This window comes from Dendrobates tinctorius, unplaced genomic scaffold (genome assembly GCF_039654945.1).
Source record: "Dendrobates tinctorius isolate UK_male_01 unplaced genomic scaffold, ASM3965494v1 ptg000171l, whole genome shotgun sequence".
Taxonomy (NCBI): Eukaryota; Metazoa; Chordata; class Amphibia; order Anura; family Dendrobatidae; genus Dendrobates; species Dendrobates tinctorius.
The window spans coordinates 15,859,517-15,880,815 of record NW_027361838.1 but is presented as its reverse complement, the minus strand read 5'-3'; the positions used below and the strand labels follow the sequence as shown (position 1 = coordinate 15,880,815).

General features: G+C 39.9%; 1 protein-coding gene across 3 annotated transcripts in view; it reads right to left on the bottom strand.

Annotated features, from left to right (window-relative positions):
- LOC141053827 (uncharacterized) overlaps positions 1–21,299 on the bottom strand; it is a 124,928-nt gene that overhangs the window by 18,543 nt on the left and 85,086 nt on the right. For 2 of the 3 annotated variants that reach the window (XM_073550929.1, XM_073550930.1), the window contains exons 4-5: positions 18,286–18,437; positions 6,290–6,402 (exon numbers count right to left, since the gene is read on the bottom strand). In XM_073550929.1, the coding sequence (XP_073407030.1) occupies positions 6,290–6,402; positions 18,286–18,437 (265 nt within the window). Of the gene's footprint in view, positions 1–3,054; positions 3,324–6,289; positions 6,403–18,285; positions 18,438–21,299 lie in introns of those variants that run through there. The other variant, XM_073550931.1, reaches the window with a different exon arrangement.

Below are 21,299 nucleotides of genomic sequence, written 5' to 3'. Positions count from 1 at the left end.
TCCTTAAGGCACCTTGAGATGGGTCTACTATCATCAGCCCTGAGAGATCAGACTATTCTTGGGTGTTCCCCACCTCCTGTTGGGGAGCAGGCGATGGTGCTGTTAACATAGGAGGCTGTCACCCATTTCTAAATGTCAGTGTAATGACACCTAAGGTGTCACTGGTGCTGCATATGGGGGTGCTATCAGGGGGCGCGTAAATGAGCACAGGGAGTGCAGGCAGAAGGCACGCAGTGCACAAGGACTTGAGACTAATGTAGTGAACACAGGACCTGGCACTAAGTGATCACGTGACGAGAGGGCAGAGCCACCACATGTGAGTGCAGGGAAGGACACAGAGCACACAGGGCATAGGGCAAAGACAGTAAACGTGGTCAAGGAGAGCAGAGAGTCAGAAGCCAGATGAACACACAGTACCTAGGGACAAGACAGAGTAAATGGAGACAAGCCAAGGGGGTCAGATAACCAGGAGAGACAGAGCAGTACAAAAGCAGTATACAGAGGCAGAAGTCAGGGAACAAACCAAATCATACACAGCAAGGCACACAAGCACAGAGGCACACGTTTAAGGACAAGTCCCATGGGTCAGCAACCACAAACCAAGTATATGGAAGAATCACCGACACTAAATGCAGGTACTGCCAACATTAAATAGCCGCCCCAAAACCAAAGAGAGGTGGACTGAATTAACTCTGATCTGACCAGGATGGAGGCAGGACCATTCTGTTCAGAGTCATGACAGTCAGGGGCTCCAGGACTACCCAAAGCCAGATCACGTACAGCTCAGGCACCAGGAAATTGAGCTCCAGGAAGCAGGTGGAGATTGTCCCTCCAGCCTCCCAAGGAAGGAGAAGAAGCAGATACCTGAAGAGGATTAACGTATTACCCTTCTTATAATTTTTATCTGGCTTTAATTTTTATGCAAAGCCTTTATGAGTGTAGGAGTTCAGCAACTGTACACTAAGAATATTTGAATGAGACCCCCTAAAATGTTTCTTTTCTGGGGTCTATGTGCAGATGACTGGATGACCCTGGCGTTTATGAGTGTATGAGTGCATCAACTAAACTTTAAAGATATTTGCTTTCAAAAAATTTATATGTATTCAATTAATCATCCATACAGTTTAATGTGATTCTTGTTACACTATAGTTGTATGCAACACTACAAAAATGCATTGAAAAAGTTTTTTGTAATCAACTAATCATCCATATACTATTACGTGCTTTGTAGTACATTTCAGTGTTCTATAACACTTCCAAAGAGAGGTGAAAAATATGTCTATTCAATTAGTTATCCATAGAGTATTCGGTGCTTTCTGTGACATTTTGGTGGTATATAGCACTCAAAAAAAGTTCCAAAATGTTTTAAGGATTTAATTAGTCATCCAAACAGTTTAACCTGCTGTGTGTAAAATTGTGGTGGGATCACTTTTTTTAAACCACTTGGCCTAGTACAATTTACAAAATATTTTTTTACAAAAAATTGACCATTGTCTTATATCCAGTGGAAATGTTTGTGTGCAATTTTGCTGGTTTGATATAAAAAACAAAATTGTCCGCAACAGGTGTACAAATTTGGTTGTTAAAAAAAGCGACTATTGTTATATATACTGTAAAATTTGTTTGTGTGTAATTTCATTGGTTTGAAATTAAAAAAAATTGGCCTGCTACAAGTGTACAAATTTGGTCCCTCAATAATCGGTCCCCAGCTGCCACTATTTCTCCCAGTGAGGCATCCCCACTTTGTATCAGCATGTGCCCAGGGACATCACTTGTGACCTTACCAACACAGTTACTGGAATTGTCCATTTTACGACAGATGCTTGGACAAGCCCTTGTGGCCAGAAATGCTATATTTCACTGATGGCACACTGGATGAACATTGTCAAGGCCAGGGTTGAGTCCCATCCTGGCACAGCACATGTGCCACCTCCTACACCAGTTCCTTCACCCCCTCCTGCTCCTACATCTCCAATGTATTATCTCAAGTCACACATCAACTGGAAGCAATACAGCACTGCAACAGTGAAGAGGCAACAGGCTTTGCTGAAGCTAATTTGTCTAGGAGACAAACAGCACACCAAGGCACAGCTATTGAAAGGAATAGCGGACCAGACAGATCTGTGGCTCTCGACGCTGAACCTACATCCAGTTGTGGTGGTGCATGATAATGGATCCTCAACTTTGTAGTTCAGGGTTTCCAAAAACCTACCCAGATTTGATAAAGATTCTGGTCAAGGTACGCCGTGTGAGCAGCCATGCAAGTCAGCTACAGCTGCCGCCACTCTGGAATTGCTGCTGCATCACATGCAAGTACCAGCTCACCAACTGGTGTGCGACGTGACCGTGGCATTGTGAGTAGCAGAGGTTAGTTGTGGAATACCAGCAACAACATGCCCGTCGGTATTCTGGTCAGCCTCTGCTGGGTTTTCCCCATGCTGTTCTCCCTACATTCAGCACTTTCCCCATCCAATTAAACATTTTTATTGCCCCCCAGACCTGCTTGTAGGGTCTGCTGGAAAAATGCTCAGATTTCATTTCAGATGTCTACTTTTTTTTTTCCTTATAGATTGTAAGCTTGTGAGCAGGGCCCTCATTCCTCTTGGTATCTGTTATGATCTATGTGATTATTGGTATGCTGTAATGTCTATCATCTGTACAAGTCCCCTCTGAAATGTAAAGTGCTGCAGGATATGTCGGCGCTATAAAAATAAAATTATTATTAATTATTATTTCATATTGACTCCCATTATATTCATTACTCGAAACAAGCATCCCAGCATTTCAGTGCTCACTCCTCTCTAACATCAACCGATGTAAGACACTATTCAAATGTCCGGTTGTTATCCATTTATAATGGATCTGGTATAAACATCTTAAGAACAGGGCGACATTCACTTTAGTTTTTATTTTTCCCATTGACATAGCCGTTTGAGGGTTTATTTTTTGCAGGAGCTGTAGAGTTGTACTTTTGACCGACACTAACCATTTTAACGTGTGATGTACTGAAAGAAGGAAAGAAAAAAGTCCACTGTGGCAAAAAAAAAAGTGCAATTGTTTTTTGAGATTTTTTATTTACAGCTTTCCTTTTACAGTAAAAGCTTCCTGGCAATATGACTGTATAATTCTCCACATCAGTACAATTATAATGATGCCAAAACATGCATAGTTTTTTGTTTTTTATTTACTTAATATTGAAGAAAAATTCAGAAATTTGTAGAAAAAAAATATTTGCTTGTGATGCCAGTTTCCGAGAACGTTTTCAATTTTCAGGATATGGAGCTACGTAAGGACTTGTTTTTCGTAACCCGAGTAATTGATGGCTGAAAAACAACAGTTCTATCATTTTATTTATTTTCTTGTTACTCTGTTAACTGAACAGATACGGTACGGTAAGGATCTTACTGCCGATCAGAGGCAGCGTTTGCTGTGCTGTCACACAGATGACAAAGTAGAAAACAAGGGATTTTCATGCCCCCCCATTCATCAGAAAGGGGTCTGGGTTCGGGTACTTTTCTGGTACCCAAATCGAATGTTTTTTTTTAAATGTTCTGTCGAACCCACCATACTCGTAGATCCAGGGGTTTGCCCATCACTATCCATAACAGGAAAGAAAGGTTAATAATATAGAGTGGGGAAAAAAGTATTTAGTCAGCCACAAATTGTGCAAGTTCTCCCACTTAAAAAGAAGAGAGGCCTGTAATTGACATCATAGGTAGACCACAACTATGAGAGACAAAATGAGAAAACAAAAAATAAAGAAAATCACCATGTCTGATTTGGCAAGATTTTACAAATTGTGGTGGAAAATAAGTATTTGGTCATAAACAAGAGTTCATCTCAATATTTTGTTATATATTCTTTGTTGGCAATGACAGAGGTCAAACGTTTTCTGTAAGTATTCACAAGGTTTGCTCACACTATTGGTGGTAGGTTGGCCCATTCCTCCATGCAGATCTCCTCTAGAGCAGTGATGTTTTGGGCCTGTCGCTTGGCAACACAGACTTTCCAAATCCCTCCAAAGGTTTTCTATGGGGTTGAGATCTGGAGACTGGCTAGGCCAGATCGTTATCATGCTAAAAGACCCATCCACGTTTAATCTTCAATGCCCTTGCTGATGGAAGGAGGTTTGCACTCAAAATCTCATTATCTGTGGCTCCATTCATTCTTTCATGTACACAGATGAGTCGTCCTGGTCCCTTTGCAAAGAAACAGCTCCAAAGCATGATGTTGCAACCCCCATGCTTTACAGTAGGTATGGTGTTCTTTGGATGCAACTCAGCATTCTGTCTCCTCCAAACATGACAAGTTTTGTTTCTACCAAACAGTTCTACTTTGGTTTCATCTTTTGTATGACATTCTCCCGATACTCTTCTGGATAATCCAAATGATCTCTAGCAAACTTCAGATGGACCCGGACATGTACTGGCTTAAGCAGGGGGACATAACTGGCGCTGCAATATCTGAGTCCCTGCCAGCATAGTGTGTTACTGATGTTAGCCCTTATTATGATGGTCCCAGCTCTATGCAGATCTTTCACTAGTTCCCCCTGTGTGGTTCTTGGATTTTTGCTCACCGTTCTTTTGGTCATTTTGACCCCACGGGGTGAGGTTTTGCGTGGAGCCCCAGATCGAGGAAGATTATCAGTGGTCTTGTATGTCTTCCATTTTCTTATTATTGCTCCCACAGTTGATTTCATCACACTATTGCAGAATCAGTATTCCCAGCCTGGTGCAGGGCTACAATTTTGTTTCTGGTGCCCTTCGACAGCTCTTTGGTCTTCACCATAGTGGAGTTTGGAGTGTGACTGTTTGAGGTTGTGGACAGGTGTCTTTTATACTGATAACAAGAACAAACAGGTGCCATTACTACAGGTAATGAGTAGAGTACAGAGGAGCCTCTTAAAAAGTTACAGGTCTGTGATAGCCAAAAATCTTGCATGTTTTTAAGTAACCAAATACTTATTTTCCACCATAATTTGCAAAATAAATCTTGAAAAATCAGACAAGGTGATTTTCTAGATTTGTTTTCTCATTTTGACTCTCATAGTTGTGATCTACCTATGATGTCAATTACAGGTCTCATCTTTTTAAGTGAGAGAACTTGCACAATTGGTGGCTGACTAAATACTTTTTTCCCCACTGTAACTTTCATTACAAAATCTTCAGTTTTACTCAAATTACTTTATGCAAAAATGAATACACCTCACATTAAAAACTTTTACATCTAGTATTCTGTATGACCTTCATGATTTTTAAAGATGGCATCACGTCTAGTAGGCATGAGATGAACAAGTTTGCAACATCTATCTTTTTTCATTCATCAGGAACAGCCTGTTTTAGAACTTGGTTGGAGAGTGATGCTCATCACGTCTGTTCAGAATTCCCTATAGGATTGGGTTCAGGCTAGAAGACATACTTGGCCACTACACCTCACCTATGCTATACCTACAGTTTTGAAGCCATCAATTCCAAAAACATTTAACTTGGTCTCATCACTCCAGTTCAAAGTTTCAGTAGTCTTCATATTTTTCAGAATGGGCCATGGCAAATCGTAGATGGGTTTTTCTGTGCATGGATTTTAGGAGAGGCTTCCTTTGTGAACAATACCCATGGTTTGGCTTTCTACTTTAGCTAACTGCAGTAAATTTGCAACATAATCTTTCTTCAACCCTTCTCATAAGAAGATGCTCCTATTTAAGTTTTAACTTTCATGTTCAGATTTGTGAGATGGTTACAGTTCCAACTTTAAATTTTTGTATCATCACTTTTGCTACAGTGTTCTGACTGATAAGTAAAGCTTTACTGATCTTGTTGTAGCCTTCACCTTTCTTGTTTAAGGAAATTATTTTCTTTCTTGAGTGACATTTCTCTTCCGTGTGGCACTATTGCTGACAGCAAAGAAATTGGAGGGAGTTTAAGTAATGAATATTTATACATAACTCCTGGACACCTGTTTAATTAATGACTAGACTGGTCTGTGGTTGAATTCATGCCAATTAAAATGTAGTCAAAACTTGAGTATTGTTCCCAAGACTTCCATTGGAGTGCACTCATTTTTGCAACACGGTCTTGAAAGGATTTATTAGGAAAATTCCTTTTTTTTTTGCTTATACAAAATATCAACTCTTGTTTGTAATCAATAGCCCATTTTGGGAACATTTTGTAGTATGGCATCCATAGAAGATGTTGATATTGAAAGGAAACTAAACTTTTTTTTACAAATCTGCTGGGGTGTGATCATTTATTCTTCACTATGGATATATTATAAAAAACAAAAGATAATATACCTTTCTACGAAGTGATGGAACTTTTGACAGCTTCATAAATGTTAAATGTGGCTTAAAGTCTTTACTTCCAGTAATATTGACATTTGCATCCATGAAGCATTGTATCACCAGTTCTAAAAAGGAAATAAAATGATTAAAGATAATGATTTGTTATTTCTGCCTAGAATATTCAGTGCTACTAAAAACACATTATTTAGGTCAATAGCAGTGTGAAGGAGATGTGAAGGAGCCACAGCTCACCACCCCGTGTGACGTCAATATTACGTCAGTGGGATCACATGGCAAGGTCTCCCCACTTGTACCAGCGTGACGTTCTGCACACCCCTAGGGATACCTAAAGTCAACTTGACAGTTTTACAGAGACCCCCTGGCCACACGGGCCCAGGGAAGTACGGAGAGAGAGAAGGTGGCCCACGCAGTCACTGACGTGGCACCACACTTACCCACAACCCTGACAGGCTGAGTTACTTGTATGATATAACCCTGTGAATGGATCAGGCATATATTGGGCCAGAAATCCGCCCCCAGTAGCTTGTGAGGTTAGGCAGTGAAACGGACATGTGAATTTGTGGATTGAGATAGATATATATTTATTTTAGCTATCTAGATGAAAAGCTATACAATTAATCTTTATTATTGTGATCTGTTAAAGTTTATGATGGGTTAGTGAATAATATGCTCATCATTTACATGTTTATTAAAGTTATTGTATTTACTTGCATTTAGGAGTACTTACACAGAAAACAAAAAAGATTATGATTTATGATTACGGTATGTACAAACTGTAGCTCTGAATATAAATCATTCACGAAAAGTCCCAGTCTTGACTAATGTCATCATTTATAAGTATTCTTGATTTAACGATTCAAGACAGATTTTGTTAACTCCACTAATAAAAGGATTTTAGTCAGACTAGAGACTTTTTTTTATTTCTATGGTTAAGGTTTTATGCCTTGCTCATTGCAGATAGTGGAGACACAAAGTCAGCTAGTGATAAGTACAATAAATGATTAACCGATTTTAAAATCATGAAAAGTGTTCAGGAGACTGAATGTACCGTTTCAAATGTGGTTATTTGTACCAAGGAGTTAAAAGGAAAAAAAGTGCTGGTCTCTGCTCTTATTCCATTTCTGCTGCCCCTGGATATTCCAGGTAAGGCTTCTTTAAAATCAGCCACAGTGTCCTAGAGATATTAGGTTTTTTTTTATTCAGTGGTAATTATTATGGTCAAGAGGGTGTTTTGCACAGTATTATAAGGCAGAGCAGCATGAAGACACACCCCAAGGGAATCTTATAAATTACGCCCCCTTGGAAAAGACCATAAAAATAGCACAAAAAAAAAAAAAAGTCTACATCTCTGGAACAGTAAAGCGAACTGAAAAAAAAAAAATGGATTACACAAGGGTGTAGCAAAATTTTAACAATGTGGGAATTCATGTTCTCAGGTAGGTAATAGAGTCCACAAGCAAAGCTGTGAGAGCTTTACTGAACTCCATAAACTTGTACAGTTCTTTAAATGAAAGCAGCCTTTTACCAGAACGTGCATAATAAAGAAAATAAAAATCACAATCTTTTCCCAATGAAGGCAAAAGCTATAACGGCATCTCACCCAGACAGTAATTCAAGGTCCTGCTTTAGGCTCAGAAGGCTCACATTCACTAGCGAGGCTGACACGGCTGAGCTAGTCACACAAAACTGCTATTGTCCATAGCAACCAGAGAAAGTTGCAGATTAGTACACATGCCCTTTGCAATCTGCTCTCAGAGATTCTGGCTCGTCTCTGTGCAGCTTCAACACAGCCCTCTCTTCTGAGCTCCCACAGCTGGCTGCCTCCAGTGAACACATTGCCTGGTTCTAGTCCTAGCTAGCCAGGTACACCTTATTAGTGCCCTAGTGCAAGGATTTAACCCTGTCCGAACTTAATTTCCTACCAATAGAATAACTAGCCTTTTTGACTAGATGCCAAAAAACAGTGAAAAATATGTATAAACAAACAACTCAGCTTATACATCAACAATTGCCAATAGCGTATTAATATCTGATTGCTAGGCAAAATTTAATATCAAGAATGAAAAGTTGTGAAATTGATATAAAAAGAATTGATAGACTAATTAATAATATGCAAATAGTGAAAAATATGCAATTCTGTATAAAGTAGGAGCACTATGCAAAGAAATGCACTTGCTTACAATCCATCAATTAGGTAATTAGGTAAGAGCAGAACAGTGACTGCAGCTCTGGGTGTAACAGGAGTGCATTAGGTAAGAGCAGAACAGTGACTCCAGCTCTGGCTGTAACAGGAGTATAATACATGAGGTAAGAGCAGAACGGTGACTGCAGCTCTGGGTGTAACTGGAGTACAATACATTAGGTAACAGCAGAACAGTGACTGCAGCTCTGGGTGTAGCTCGAGTACAATACATTTGGTAAGATCTGAACAGTGACTGCAGCTCTGGCTGTAACGGGAGTATAGTACATTAGGTAAGAGCAGAATGGTGGCTGCAGCTCTGGGTGCAACTGGACTACAATACATTAGGTAAAAGAAGAACAGTGACTGCAGCTCTGGGAGTAACTGGAGTACAATACATTAGATAATAGCAGAACAGTGACATTAGCTCTGGGTGTAACTGGAGTACAATACATTAGGTAACAGCAGAACAGTGACTGCAGCTCTGGCTGTAACTGGAGTACAATACATTAGGTAACAGCAGAACAGTGACAGCAGCTCCGGGTGTAACAGGAGTATAATACACTAGATGGTGGCCCGATTCTATCGTGTATTTTAGAGTCTCTGTTAAAATAAAAAATAGTAATATACTCACCTTCCGATGGCCCCCGGTCTCTGTCCCTCCTCTCACTACACACACGGCATCTTACGGTTCCAGTAATGCTTAGCGAGAAGGGCTGGAGATGACGTCACTCTCGCGAGAGCGTAATGTCATCAGCGCAAAGCATTACTGGAACCGGAAGATGTCGGGAGCGTGGAGAGGAGAGAAAGAGTCATGGGGCCGTCGGGAGGTGAGTATATAACTATTTTTTATTTTAACAGAGACTCTAGAATACCTGATGCAATATAATTGGGCCACCATCTAGTTATTAATATATCTATTGATCCAGGGATTTCTATACTTTCATGACAATTTCTTCTTGGTGTTGCAGTATCAATGTTTAGGAGTGTGACTACAGTAATGTGCAAAGGTTTAGGGTAGGTGTGGAAAACATGCTGTAAGAATGCCTTCAAAATGTAGAAATGAGAATGATTTATTTTTATTAATTGCAAAGTGAAAGAGAAATATAAATGAAATCAATATTTGATATAACCACCTTTGCCTTCAAAACAGTATCAAATCATCAATTCTTCTATGTACAACTGAACACAGTTATTAAAAGGAACTCAGCAGGAAAGTTTTTCCAAACATCTTGGAGAAAACAGATCATTTTGTTTCGTCATGAAACCCCACACACAGACTTTATGTTGAAATTATGGCTTAGTGTGGGACATATCATGACTTGCAAGATGCTTTGTGCTTCTATACACGGATGATAATTCTTAAAGTGGTTGTCCGGTCCAAATCGTTAAGTCTGCCATTACTCTGTGACTGCAGACTTATGCATCCTCCCAGTGCACGCACTTTCCACTGCAGTGATTTACCAGTTTCTGACACGGGATCGGAGGACATGTATGAGTTATACATGCTAATGGGTGCAGCCTTGCTAATGGGTGCAGCCTTGCTTCCATACACTTGTATTGAGTGAGGCCATTATCCGTCTAGAGATGCGGAGGTCCAGTGGGTGAGGCTGACTAGATGGCACAGCCTTCTTCCATACAAGTGTATGCAATTGAGGTCACACCCACTGGCTGGGAGTATGTATAAGATTCATACATACCCTCCGGTCCAGACTCCAAAAACCAGTGAATCCCCACAACACACAGTGCTTGCGCTGGGGGGGGATTCATAAGTCTCCAGTCACACAGAGTGACTTCAGACCTACCGATTTGGACTGGACAAACACTTTAATGACATTAGATGTATATTTTGAATCACTGTCCTGCTGCAGAATAATTTTGGAGACAAAAACACACCTTCCTGATAAGATTATATGATGGCTAAGTACCTGCTTGTATTTCTCAACATTGAGGAGATCAGGGAATGGGTAACATTAAAAGAAATCTGTCATTTAATCTGAGAACAGAAAAAGCACAACTGCAAAGAGTTACTTCAATTAATTTTTATTACTCCAAATAAACACTGAACAAAATAAATAAGATTAAAAAGGTAACTCCGTTGTGGGACACAAAAAGGCTATGGACTCCTTTAAACACACAATACAGCCAATATCAAAAGAAATAACAGATGCAAATCCATACTATTATCAGGCTAGGTCAATACTCATTATGTGGCTAAATAGAGGCCAATTATGCACCACACTAGCTTAATTTGCAAAGAGTCCAACTGCAGCCATAGCTCATATAATGCAGGGTAACAAAAGCGCCACAAAAATATAACCTCAACATGAAAGGCAAGTGACCACCATGAAAAACACTCTATAAAAGGAATTCACATGTGTAGTGTCTTATACCGCATCCCTTACCCCGACGCACATTTTGTCCTCTTCATGAAACGCACGTCAGGGTTTGGAACGCGGCATAAGACTCCACACGTGAGTTCCTTTATAGAGTGTTTTTCATGGCGGTCACTTGCTTGGTGGTCACCACAGCACGGTAACTAATATTAAAAACCTTGCCTTGTGTCAAAGTTGACCTCAATGTGTGAACATGGGCAGACAAAAGGACTGGGTCCCAAACAGTAGACACCAGTCTGGGGAAGCTTTTAATTAGACAGTGTAGGACTATCCCGAACAGAGTTACCGTGTCGCGGTGGGATGGCTTTCATGCTATTTTTGATCAAAAACAGTATTACTAAAAACTCTATTATTTAGATGCACTTTTGCTTTTACTTATTTAGTTACAGCAGGTTTTTGCTTATTTTGTCTTTTGCAGGTTTTATGGCCAATGTCAACATGCATTTATATGCAGCATGTGAATCAACTCAAATCAAGCTCAATTTTTGTGTTTTTTCCCTTCTGAAGGTGACAAATAGGTAAGGATGTACCCATGTCCAATATCATGGTTCACACTCAAAATCCCTGAAAAGCTTCTTAAGATGCCCATAATTTTATCCATTTGGTTAACAAGAGTACCGATGAGATGCTTAAGGTTCTCATTTTGTCTTGGTCTGGGTGATCGTAGCATTCTCCTATCTATTGCCAAAGCATGATGATAGGCTGCATAAAAAATGTTTTAAGGATAGCCCCTTTTAAATCTCCTTTTTAGGTCATCCCATTGTTTGCAAAAATCTAGAAAACGCAAACAATTCTGCTGGAGAATTGACCCTTAAGGATCCCTTTCTTTAAGCTCATGGGGTGATGGATTTCTTACCTAAGCAGATTGTTTGTTGATGTCTGTTTATAAAAAATGGAAGTCCTTAGGGAGAGGTCTTTCTTTGGATATAAAAAGTTCCAAAAATGCTATTCTATCCCCACTATTTCACAGGTATATGCAAAACCCAAATAGTTCACTGTGACATTCTTAATTATGCCAGACATATTAGTCAATAGGACTAGCAACATGAGCTAATGTTCATACAAGTATGAACAGTGACTCTTATTGTAGGTTGAATTGATATTTGTTGAATAGTTACTGACTGAATAGCTACCTATTTTATCAGTCCTTGCAGCTTATTGTTATGCTATCCTTGAGGCACAAAGGTGGAGGTTAATTTGACAATTGATGTATGTTAATATGTTGATTACCAATTGTATCAGTCCTTTCAACTTGTTGTTCTGCAAAAATTACAGAACAAAATATGCAGGTTAATTGAACACTTGCACAAGGAGATAAGAAGACCTCCTCCCACCTTACCCCAATACTGTGGAAAAATGACTGAATAAGAGCTGTTAACTATAAAAAGTGGGATCTGCCTCTGTTTCTAGAGAGACTCTACAGAACAGCAGCCAAGGAACCATGGCTCCAACCAGAGGAATATAGATTTGATCCACTGCCCATAACTGAACCGATGGATATGTTTGTAGGAGCAAGGTTGGGGCAATCAGGTCACCTGGCCACATCGTTCAATGGACTGTTATCTTCCTAAGCTTACCGCTACTTCTTCTTTGTTGGTGCCCACCAAAAGCGGGATGCCACTGGTTGGGGTAGTTGGCCTTGGGAGCCCCGAAGTCACAGACATTCTACTTCCTGACAAACCAGCAGAAGAGTGAGACTCTCATTTGCACTCTTATGTACTTGCTGGGATTGTACTATATATGTTATTGGCTGTTGTTGATCCCACAAATTATTACCCTTGTGTGTTACCCTTACCCTGTGTTGTCTGAGTATTATTATGCTCTTGGGAAAGGAGTATGCGCCTTCAGTGAGATGAGCCTTGGTCCATGCGGTCTTTCTAAAGACAGTCAGATCAGTGGATGAAAGCACTCACTGACCCTCATGTCTCCACATTTACATAGACACATGTTACAAAGTCTTCAAAAGATGGCTTATCTCCTGCCTAAATTATCAGAATATCATCTATGCAACGACCCCAATAGAGGATCCATAGGAACCAGATGTTGTCCTCCTCGTGGAACACAATTGTGTCCTCCCACCAACCCAGGGGCAAGTTTTTATACATGGGGGCACAAGTGCACATTGCAATGACCCTTAGTTGTTGGTAATATTTGTCGTTAAACATTAAAAAAATATTGCTAAGGATATATCCAGCAAACCCAAAATAAAGGCATTATGTAGGCTGAGATGTATAATGTGGAGACATGGGGGTTGGCGAGCGCCCATGTCTGCTAGTCAAAACCGCATGGACCAGTAATCGTCTTGCTGAACATCAGTTATCCCTTTTAATGTGGGCATAGCGCTACTCAGACAACACATGGTGAGGGTAAAAGAGTGTGGCAATGCTTTATTGAACCAGAAAACAGGCAGATAACACATAGAACAGTCCCAGCAAAATACCCCAAGATGATGCACATTACAGTCTCACCCTTCCGCTGATAATGGCAGCTGTTACATCAGAGCTCCCAGGGTTGGATAACCCACCTGTGGCATGCACACAGAGGAAGTAATGACAAGCGTAGGGAGATGACAATCCATTGAGGCACAAGGCCAGTTGACCTGAGAGTCACAACCTGGCTTCTCCAAACATCTCCATGGAGCCACGTGACCAGTGAGTTCCAATCCTGGCTTTCTCCAAACATATCCATGGCTCAGAAATGGTTAATGAAGCAGATCTGTATTTTTTCAACCGGGGCCGAAAATCACTAGGTTGTTTCCTGTAGAATGATAGATCCATGTACCTTGTGATGGAGCCATGATATTGGCTGCTGTCCTGTCTCTGGTCCTTAGGTTGTAGAGATGTCTTACACAGAGGCATGTAACCTATTTTTAGATTTAATAAGGGTACTTCAGTCCAGCATCACAGATAAGGGGAAGAATTGATGATGAGATCAAGTAGCATTACTTGATTATTTAATCGATTTTTATAGGTTTATGTTATATGAAATATCAGCTTACAAGTCAATATTACAGGCTTACACAAGCAAAAGTATAGATAACAGCCTATTCTTCTTGGTTTTCTAAAAATAGTCATCTGGGTAATCAAGATACAATACAATGTCTTCACATATTCCTCTGTTATTTAAATAGTATTTAGAGGCAGAGAGACCAGAATATTGTCTTTAGTCTTCACAATATTTATTAGTTTTATCACGTTTGTATTTTTGCATGTTACATTTAGGGTGCATTAGGGTCATTGAGGACAAGCCAATGGTGAGAGGGGGCTCTAAATCGCAATTTTAGGGTACCAACCTCCATGCAAGGCAAGGGAAGTAATATGCATTAAAAGGGCTAGATTACCTCACTTGTCCCTAATATGATAAGCCCCTCCTTTTTATAAGTATTTAAATAAAACTTTTGTACATCGCAGGATGGTCTTTTTTAGCTGTTTTTCATAGAAAAGGGTTGGCACAGTCAAATAGCCAATGAGAATGTAGTGTCTCGGTCCTCTGCTTAGAACAAGACATCTGCAAATTTCTATTAATGTCCAAATTGGAGGCAACAGAAGCAGGGGAGAGTTTCAGAGATGGTAGTTGAGGAAGAGCATTTAGGGAATTTCAAAAAAACAAGAAGATGAATTGGTTTTCCTACTAGATCACCCAAGGACCCAAGCATGTAACCTTAGCCACAGAGTTCCAAATCACTGGTACCTCAGAAAGTGAAAATCAATAAAAGAAATGTCCTCAACATGTAGTGTTTCAATCTGTAGAACCACCTCTTGTGACTGGAATTGGATATATGACCACCAGAAATGGCAAAGCCAGTCACTGGAGATTAGTTTCAGAGGTGTCTGCCAAGAAACAAAAATATTTTTTTCTTTATCCTGTTGGCCAGAAAAATGAATATTTCTGCAGCTAGGAATCAATAGATTATTGTTCCAGTAAAGCAGAAAACCTGAAGTAAATAGCAAGCAATTTGTCTTTAGTCAAGGTCATGGATATAGTTAACCATTTGAGGCAATCCCTCCTTTGCATTGTTTCAAACTGAAAGCCAACGATCTCATTCACCACAATATAAACAAAAGTCTTTTAGTAAGGTGATGGGATCTTTCAGTTGATGATAATCCCTCCTGAAAGATTTGCATGGTTTCTGGTATTGCCACTCTGGCAGGATGGGAGAATTTATGGGGGAAGGATGGAGACATATGAGGCAGAAATGGGAGAACACAAGGATACAGGAATGGGAGAACACAAGGGGACAGGAATGAGACATGTAGGGTGCAGAATGAAGTACATATGGGAGCAGGATGTGGGACATTATTACTGTAGGGGCCAATTAAAGGATATTATTACTGCTGCTATGTATTGTATTTTTGAGTATACTGTTTTCAGTGAGAGGGGAGCTTTACTTTCTTCATCTGCCGTAGTGTAAAAGTTAAGGAAAAATTTGGGAATGTGCTCTACATAACTGTTAATTTCTGCAGAGATGAGTCCTGACTGGAATAAGTGATTGCGATCTGTGCTGGATAAAGAAAAGCAAAGATGATGTCACCGGTGATCACTGTATTTACCTGTACACTGACACAATATACAGAGCTCCTATGTATAATGTCATTGGTGATATTTTTATTACTAGTGATGATTGAATAGTGAAATATTCCGATTCAGGAAAAATCGGCACAAATAATTTCTAATATCCGTGTATTCGTATCGAATAACGAATCCAATGCAAGTCAATGGGAATGCCAAATATTTTTCTGCTGGTCCCAACCAGTTTGGGAAAGAGCTCAAACTAAATGGAAATAGCATGGAGAAGATGCCTGCATGCCTTTCTGACACACATATGGCATCTGGGAATAATGTTGTCAGATTATTGCACCAGTTTTGCGGTTTTTTTAAAAAGACCTACCAAACTTAATTTTTTTTAAGGGGAAAAATACTAAGAAACATTTTTTTCCTTCATAATTACATGTATATAATGATAAATAAAAAAAAAATTATACCTCCCCTTTAGCATATGTTCACACGGAGTGTTTTGGCTTTAATTTTTCCTTTAACATTTGTGAGGGCTCTCTCTCCTACATTTGGGAGGTCCCTCCCTCATGTCAAACAGTTAGCAAGATACTGGAATACATATTCCCCATCCCTTTACAATGCCATTTCAAAAATGCACATTTGAATTTTGGGCTTTGCCACCACCACCACGTCCACCGTGCTGTGAAACCTGCATTTTGTAAGCTCCACAGTTCATTTTTGACACAGGATCCCAATAGAACCACTGTCCTAGTGGGTGAAGCTGCTGTAAGGTGAATTTAATACAGGAGTTGGAGGAGCTGTATGATCAATGTCAGTAAATTGGATTCTACCAGACACCAAAAGCATTAGAATTAAAATTATGAATACAGTGTATGCCTGCAAGGGCCTGCATTCTGGTCAGTCTCACAGGCCTGAAAACATTGTCAGGAACATGTACAAGCCTCATTTTACTTGAATGAAGTCTCCTCAAGGAAAGAGTCAGGAGTGCCATTGACCAATCTGCACAAGCCTATTCACTTCTTCTGGAGACTCCAAACACCCATCACCCTTGAAGTATAGCCAGGAAAGAAGGCAGGTGCATGTTGAGTACAAGTAGCCCCCTCTGAAGATTTAATAGAACATAACCAAATAGGAAAGCGAGAGACACCTGAATAGAAGCAAGCCAAAGAAGGGAAAGAAAAGACAAAAGATCAATCAGCTGTGGCTCAGCAGAGAGGGAAACAGACCACACAGCAAGAGGTCACCGGTTCGAGCCCTGAAACCGAGGCATGACAATTATCAGCAGTTGTCTCCTCCTCTGGTCTTTCCTTCACTACTCTGTCTTGTACCATATAAAAGTTATCCAGGACTTAGCAAACAATACTTTAGAGAATTTAGGAGACTGGAACAGTTAAAAAATCTAGGAATGTTTTTGTTTGCAAGAAATAAGGCTAAAAGGAGACTTAATTAGCGGTGTACAAATAACTGAAGGAATATCACAGGGATCATCCTTATTCTCATTTGCACATGGAAACTTGAGAATGAAAGGGAGAAGATACAGAATATATATTAGAAAAAACTATTTGACCAATGAGTGGAACAGGTTGCCAAGAGAGGTGGCAAGTTCTCCTTCAATGGTAGACTTCAAATAGAGGCTGGACAGACATCTGTCTGAGATGGTTTAGTGAATCTTGAATTGAACAGGGGGTTTGACATTATGACCCAGGAGGTCCCTTCGAATTCTAAGATTCTATGATTCTATAGATTTAGGATACAACGCCACAATATTGTAATGGTGTGTCACCAGAGAATTTTTATAATATGCAAAACTTTGAAATGGAATTATGTGGGGCACCATTACCTGATGTTTTAAATCCCGATTTATATCCTTTGTTAAACCACCAACTATAACATGGAAATTGGTTACAATATATGGTAATCATAATATTGAATAAAAAGTTCCCCAAAAATGCAGTTTAAATTTTGTTATAATTTTCCATTTGTTTAGTTTTTGGGGGGCTTGTATGATGGCTAGTTAAGAGCTTGGTTGCAGAGTCTCTATTTAGTGGGGGGAAGAGTTTGCAGTTGTACCTGGGCCCTAGAGCCTATGAGACCACTATTATTAAAGACCCAAGTTATTTGGGAGTTCAATTGGAGATTTTTCATTGCGGCCCACAAACTTCCTAGTATGCCACTGTGTGCAGCTCATATAACCAGAAATGACAGAAACATTCCATCTTGATAGAAACCACAACATTCTCAACAAATAGGATGGAACAAATCCTTTAAGGATTTCACAGCTTCTGAGCTAGCCAATTTCCTGATTGCTTTGGATTGATCACTTCTGCCTGTCTGACAGTACAGATCAGTCACTACATTGGCTGCAGGCTTTAACTACACATTCTGATGCTGCTGTAATAGGGCAACCTTACCTCTGCAGCAGCAGCAAGCGCAGTAGTTCTAAATTGAGTTTTCCCATTAAAAAACATACCCTTCATAAAAGAAACTATTTCAGATAAAAAACTATTTCAGATAAAAAAGTAACATATACTCATTCCCTTGGCCGCTGCTGTTCCAGTGACGACGGCAGTTGTTTCGTAGTGGACACTTCCATCGGCTGGAACGGTTATGTCTGACAAATATGAGAAGGCTGCAGCCCATCAGTGAAAGACAAAACTGATGGGCAGCAGTGCTCAGGTGACCAGTGCCAGACACAGAACCAACATAGCTGGGAGGGGATTATAGCATTTAAAATGAGGGTTGTCCAGCTGCAGTGATAAGCAAATAAAAAAAATAGCAATATTTGAGGAACAGAGAATATTTTAATATATTGTACAATCGCAAAACTTACCATATCCATCATAAATTCAAATGGGAATAGCCCTCTAATATAAAAAGGAGTTTACAAGACACTATACCTGCAATTGTAGACAATAGTTCATGTTCGGTTATCTTTATGTAAATAACTTGGTTATTAAACTGGCCAATTCCATGAAAAGGTAGCACAAATGGTTTACCGTGCAAACATTTTTCAATTTCTTTCTTACTCTGCAGCAAAGCACAGATGGCTCTAAAAAGTAGAATAGTAACAAATTGAGGACAATCATAAAAAGAGGGAAGTAGTCAGCCATTTTTAAATCGTAATTTCCCCTTAAATCTTAATTTCTAGTAGCATAACAGTTTCATGTATTGATTTACTAGGTATGAAACAATGGTTGAACAGTCAACAGTTTAAAAAGCAAAATTATACATAGTTATGACTGAAAGTGTTGGCACCCTTAAAATTGTTCCAGAAAATGAAGCATTTCTCCCTGATAATTATTGCAATTACACATGTTTTGTTATACACGTTTATTTCCTTTTAGTGTATTGGAACAACACAAAAAAAGAGAAAAGAAGGCAAATAGAACATAGTTTTACACAAATCCCAAAACATGGCCAAGACAAGTTGAGAGCGCCAAAAAAAAAATTTAAAAAAAATTCAGGCCCATTTTTGGGGGTTTTGTGCAGAATTGTGTTCAATTTGCCCCCCTCTTTTTTTGTTCCAATACACACAAAATGAAACAAACATGTGTACAACAAAATATGTTTAATTGCAATAACCTTCTATAAGAAATACTTCATTTTCTGGAACAATTTCATGGGTGCCAACATATTCGACCATGACTGTGTATACTGTACATACACACAAAAAAATGAAACATCTATAAAATTAAGCCCTTCTAATACTGCATACACTAGGTGCTCCACGTGATGCCAAAACCATTCTACTTACCTCTTGGACTGGTACCTTTCCCCACATCACAGAACGGAGTTTCCCAGTAGTCATGCGACAAAAAATGTACCATAACCACTGCAACCTTCCCTGTTGTGTGAGAACAGAAGTTTTGATTGCCAAAGTCTGCTCTAACAGATTAATTATGTCTGCAGCAGATTTGCAGTTATTGATTTGCTGCAGCAGTCACATGACATACTGTGACATGACCAATGAGGTGCACAGAATAGTGGTGCTGGTCTGGGAAGCATGTACTGTACATCATTTTTGTATTTTATGATAGACGTTGAAATGTGAAACAAAGTGATGAAACAAAATATAACATGGACTATTCCTGTGAAATAAATTGCCGTAAAATCTAAGTGGGAAAGGCTGATGATGCTTTTTCCAACAAAACTTACAAAACCATTTTCGTTTATGGACCACAGCACATTTAAAGCCACTTTGAGGGGTCTATATGATAGAAGGCTCCCCTAAAGTGGCACCATTCTAAAAACTGCACCCCTCAAGGTGCTAAAAACCACATAAAGAAGTTTATTAACCCTTCAGGTGCGTCACAGAAATTTTTGAAATGTGGAAAGAAATGTACATTTACTTTTTGTAAAAAAAAAAAATAAATAAAAAAATTACTTCAGATCCAAATTATTTCATTTTGACAAGGGCAACAAAAAAAAAAATGGACCCAAAAGTATTAAGTTACGTACCGGTAACGGTATTTTTCGGAAGCCCATGACAGCACCACGAGAGAGGGGATCCGCCCTATAGGAACAGGAAACCTATAGATACAACAAGGGCGGCACCTCTCCCACGCATCAGTTGGATTACAGAGCTTGAGAGGCTACCATGGTTAGTACACAACATATGATATATACAACCTATCTACCCTATTTACCAGAATTATTTTATACCATCTCCCACATAAGGTGATTTTATGAACAATCTTCTAAAGGAGTGCACCCCTATATGTGAACAAGGGAGGGAACTAAGGGTGCTGTCATGGGCTTCCGAAAAATACCGTTACCGGTACATAACTTAATACTTTATTCGGACTCCCATGACAGCACCACGAGAGAATTACAGAGATGTAACCTAACTTAGGGAGGGACTACAGCCTGCAGCACCCTTAGCCCGAAGGTGAGGTCTGAGGAGGCACCCATGTCTAACCGATAGTGGTTAAAAAAGGTGGAAGGAGATGACCAGGTGGCCGCCTTACATATTTGATCAATAGATACTCCAGCTCTTTCCGCCCAGGATGATGCCATGGCCCGAGTGGAATGTGCCCTCAGATTCTGTGGAGCTGGGCCGCCACCTGCTGTGTAGGCAAGAGAGATAGCCTCCCTAATCCACCTTGCTAATGTGCGTTTTGATACTCTGTATCCTTTCCTGGGACCTTGGAAGGATAGGAATAATGCGTTCTCCTTCCAAGGATCCGTGGCTGCTAAATATGTCAGTAAGAATCTCCTAATATCTAACGCCTGGAGTTTCTGCTCTTTAGGGTTGGTTGGATTAGGGAGGAAGGAAGGCAGAACTATCTCCTGTGTCCTGTGGAATTGTGTTGCTACCTTGGGAAGGTATGCTGGATCTGGCCTTAGGATTACCCTATCCTGTAAGAACCCTGTGTAAGGGGGCAATCTGGAAAGTGCCTGTATATTGCTCACCCTACGTGCGGATGTTATTGCTACCAGAAATGCTGTCTTAAGAGATATAATCTTTAGTGAGGCGGAATTTAAAGGTTCAAACGGACTTTCCGTCATGGCTGTAAGGACTAGGTTTAAGTCCCATGGCACGCATATGTCTTTGTGTATAGGTCTCGATCTGGCCGCTGCTCTGATGAACCTTGCTACCCAATAATCTTTTGCAATATCACCTGCAAACAGGGCCCCTAAGGCTGAAACTTGTACTTTTAGCGTACTTGTGGAGAGACCCAATTCGAAACCTTTCTGGAGAAATTCCAGAATATGTTTCGTGGGAATTCCGTCTCTGATGTCAAAGTGAAAGGTGGACAGGAAGCGTTTCCAGGTCCTAGCATAGATATTAGTGGTAGTTAATTTTCTGCTTTTTAGGAGGGTGTCAATTAAGTTCTTGGAGAACCCTCTATCTTTTAATAGTGACCTTTCAAATACCACGCCGTCAAATGAAGTCCCGCTACATGTGGGT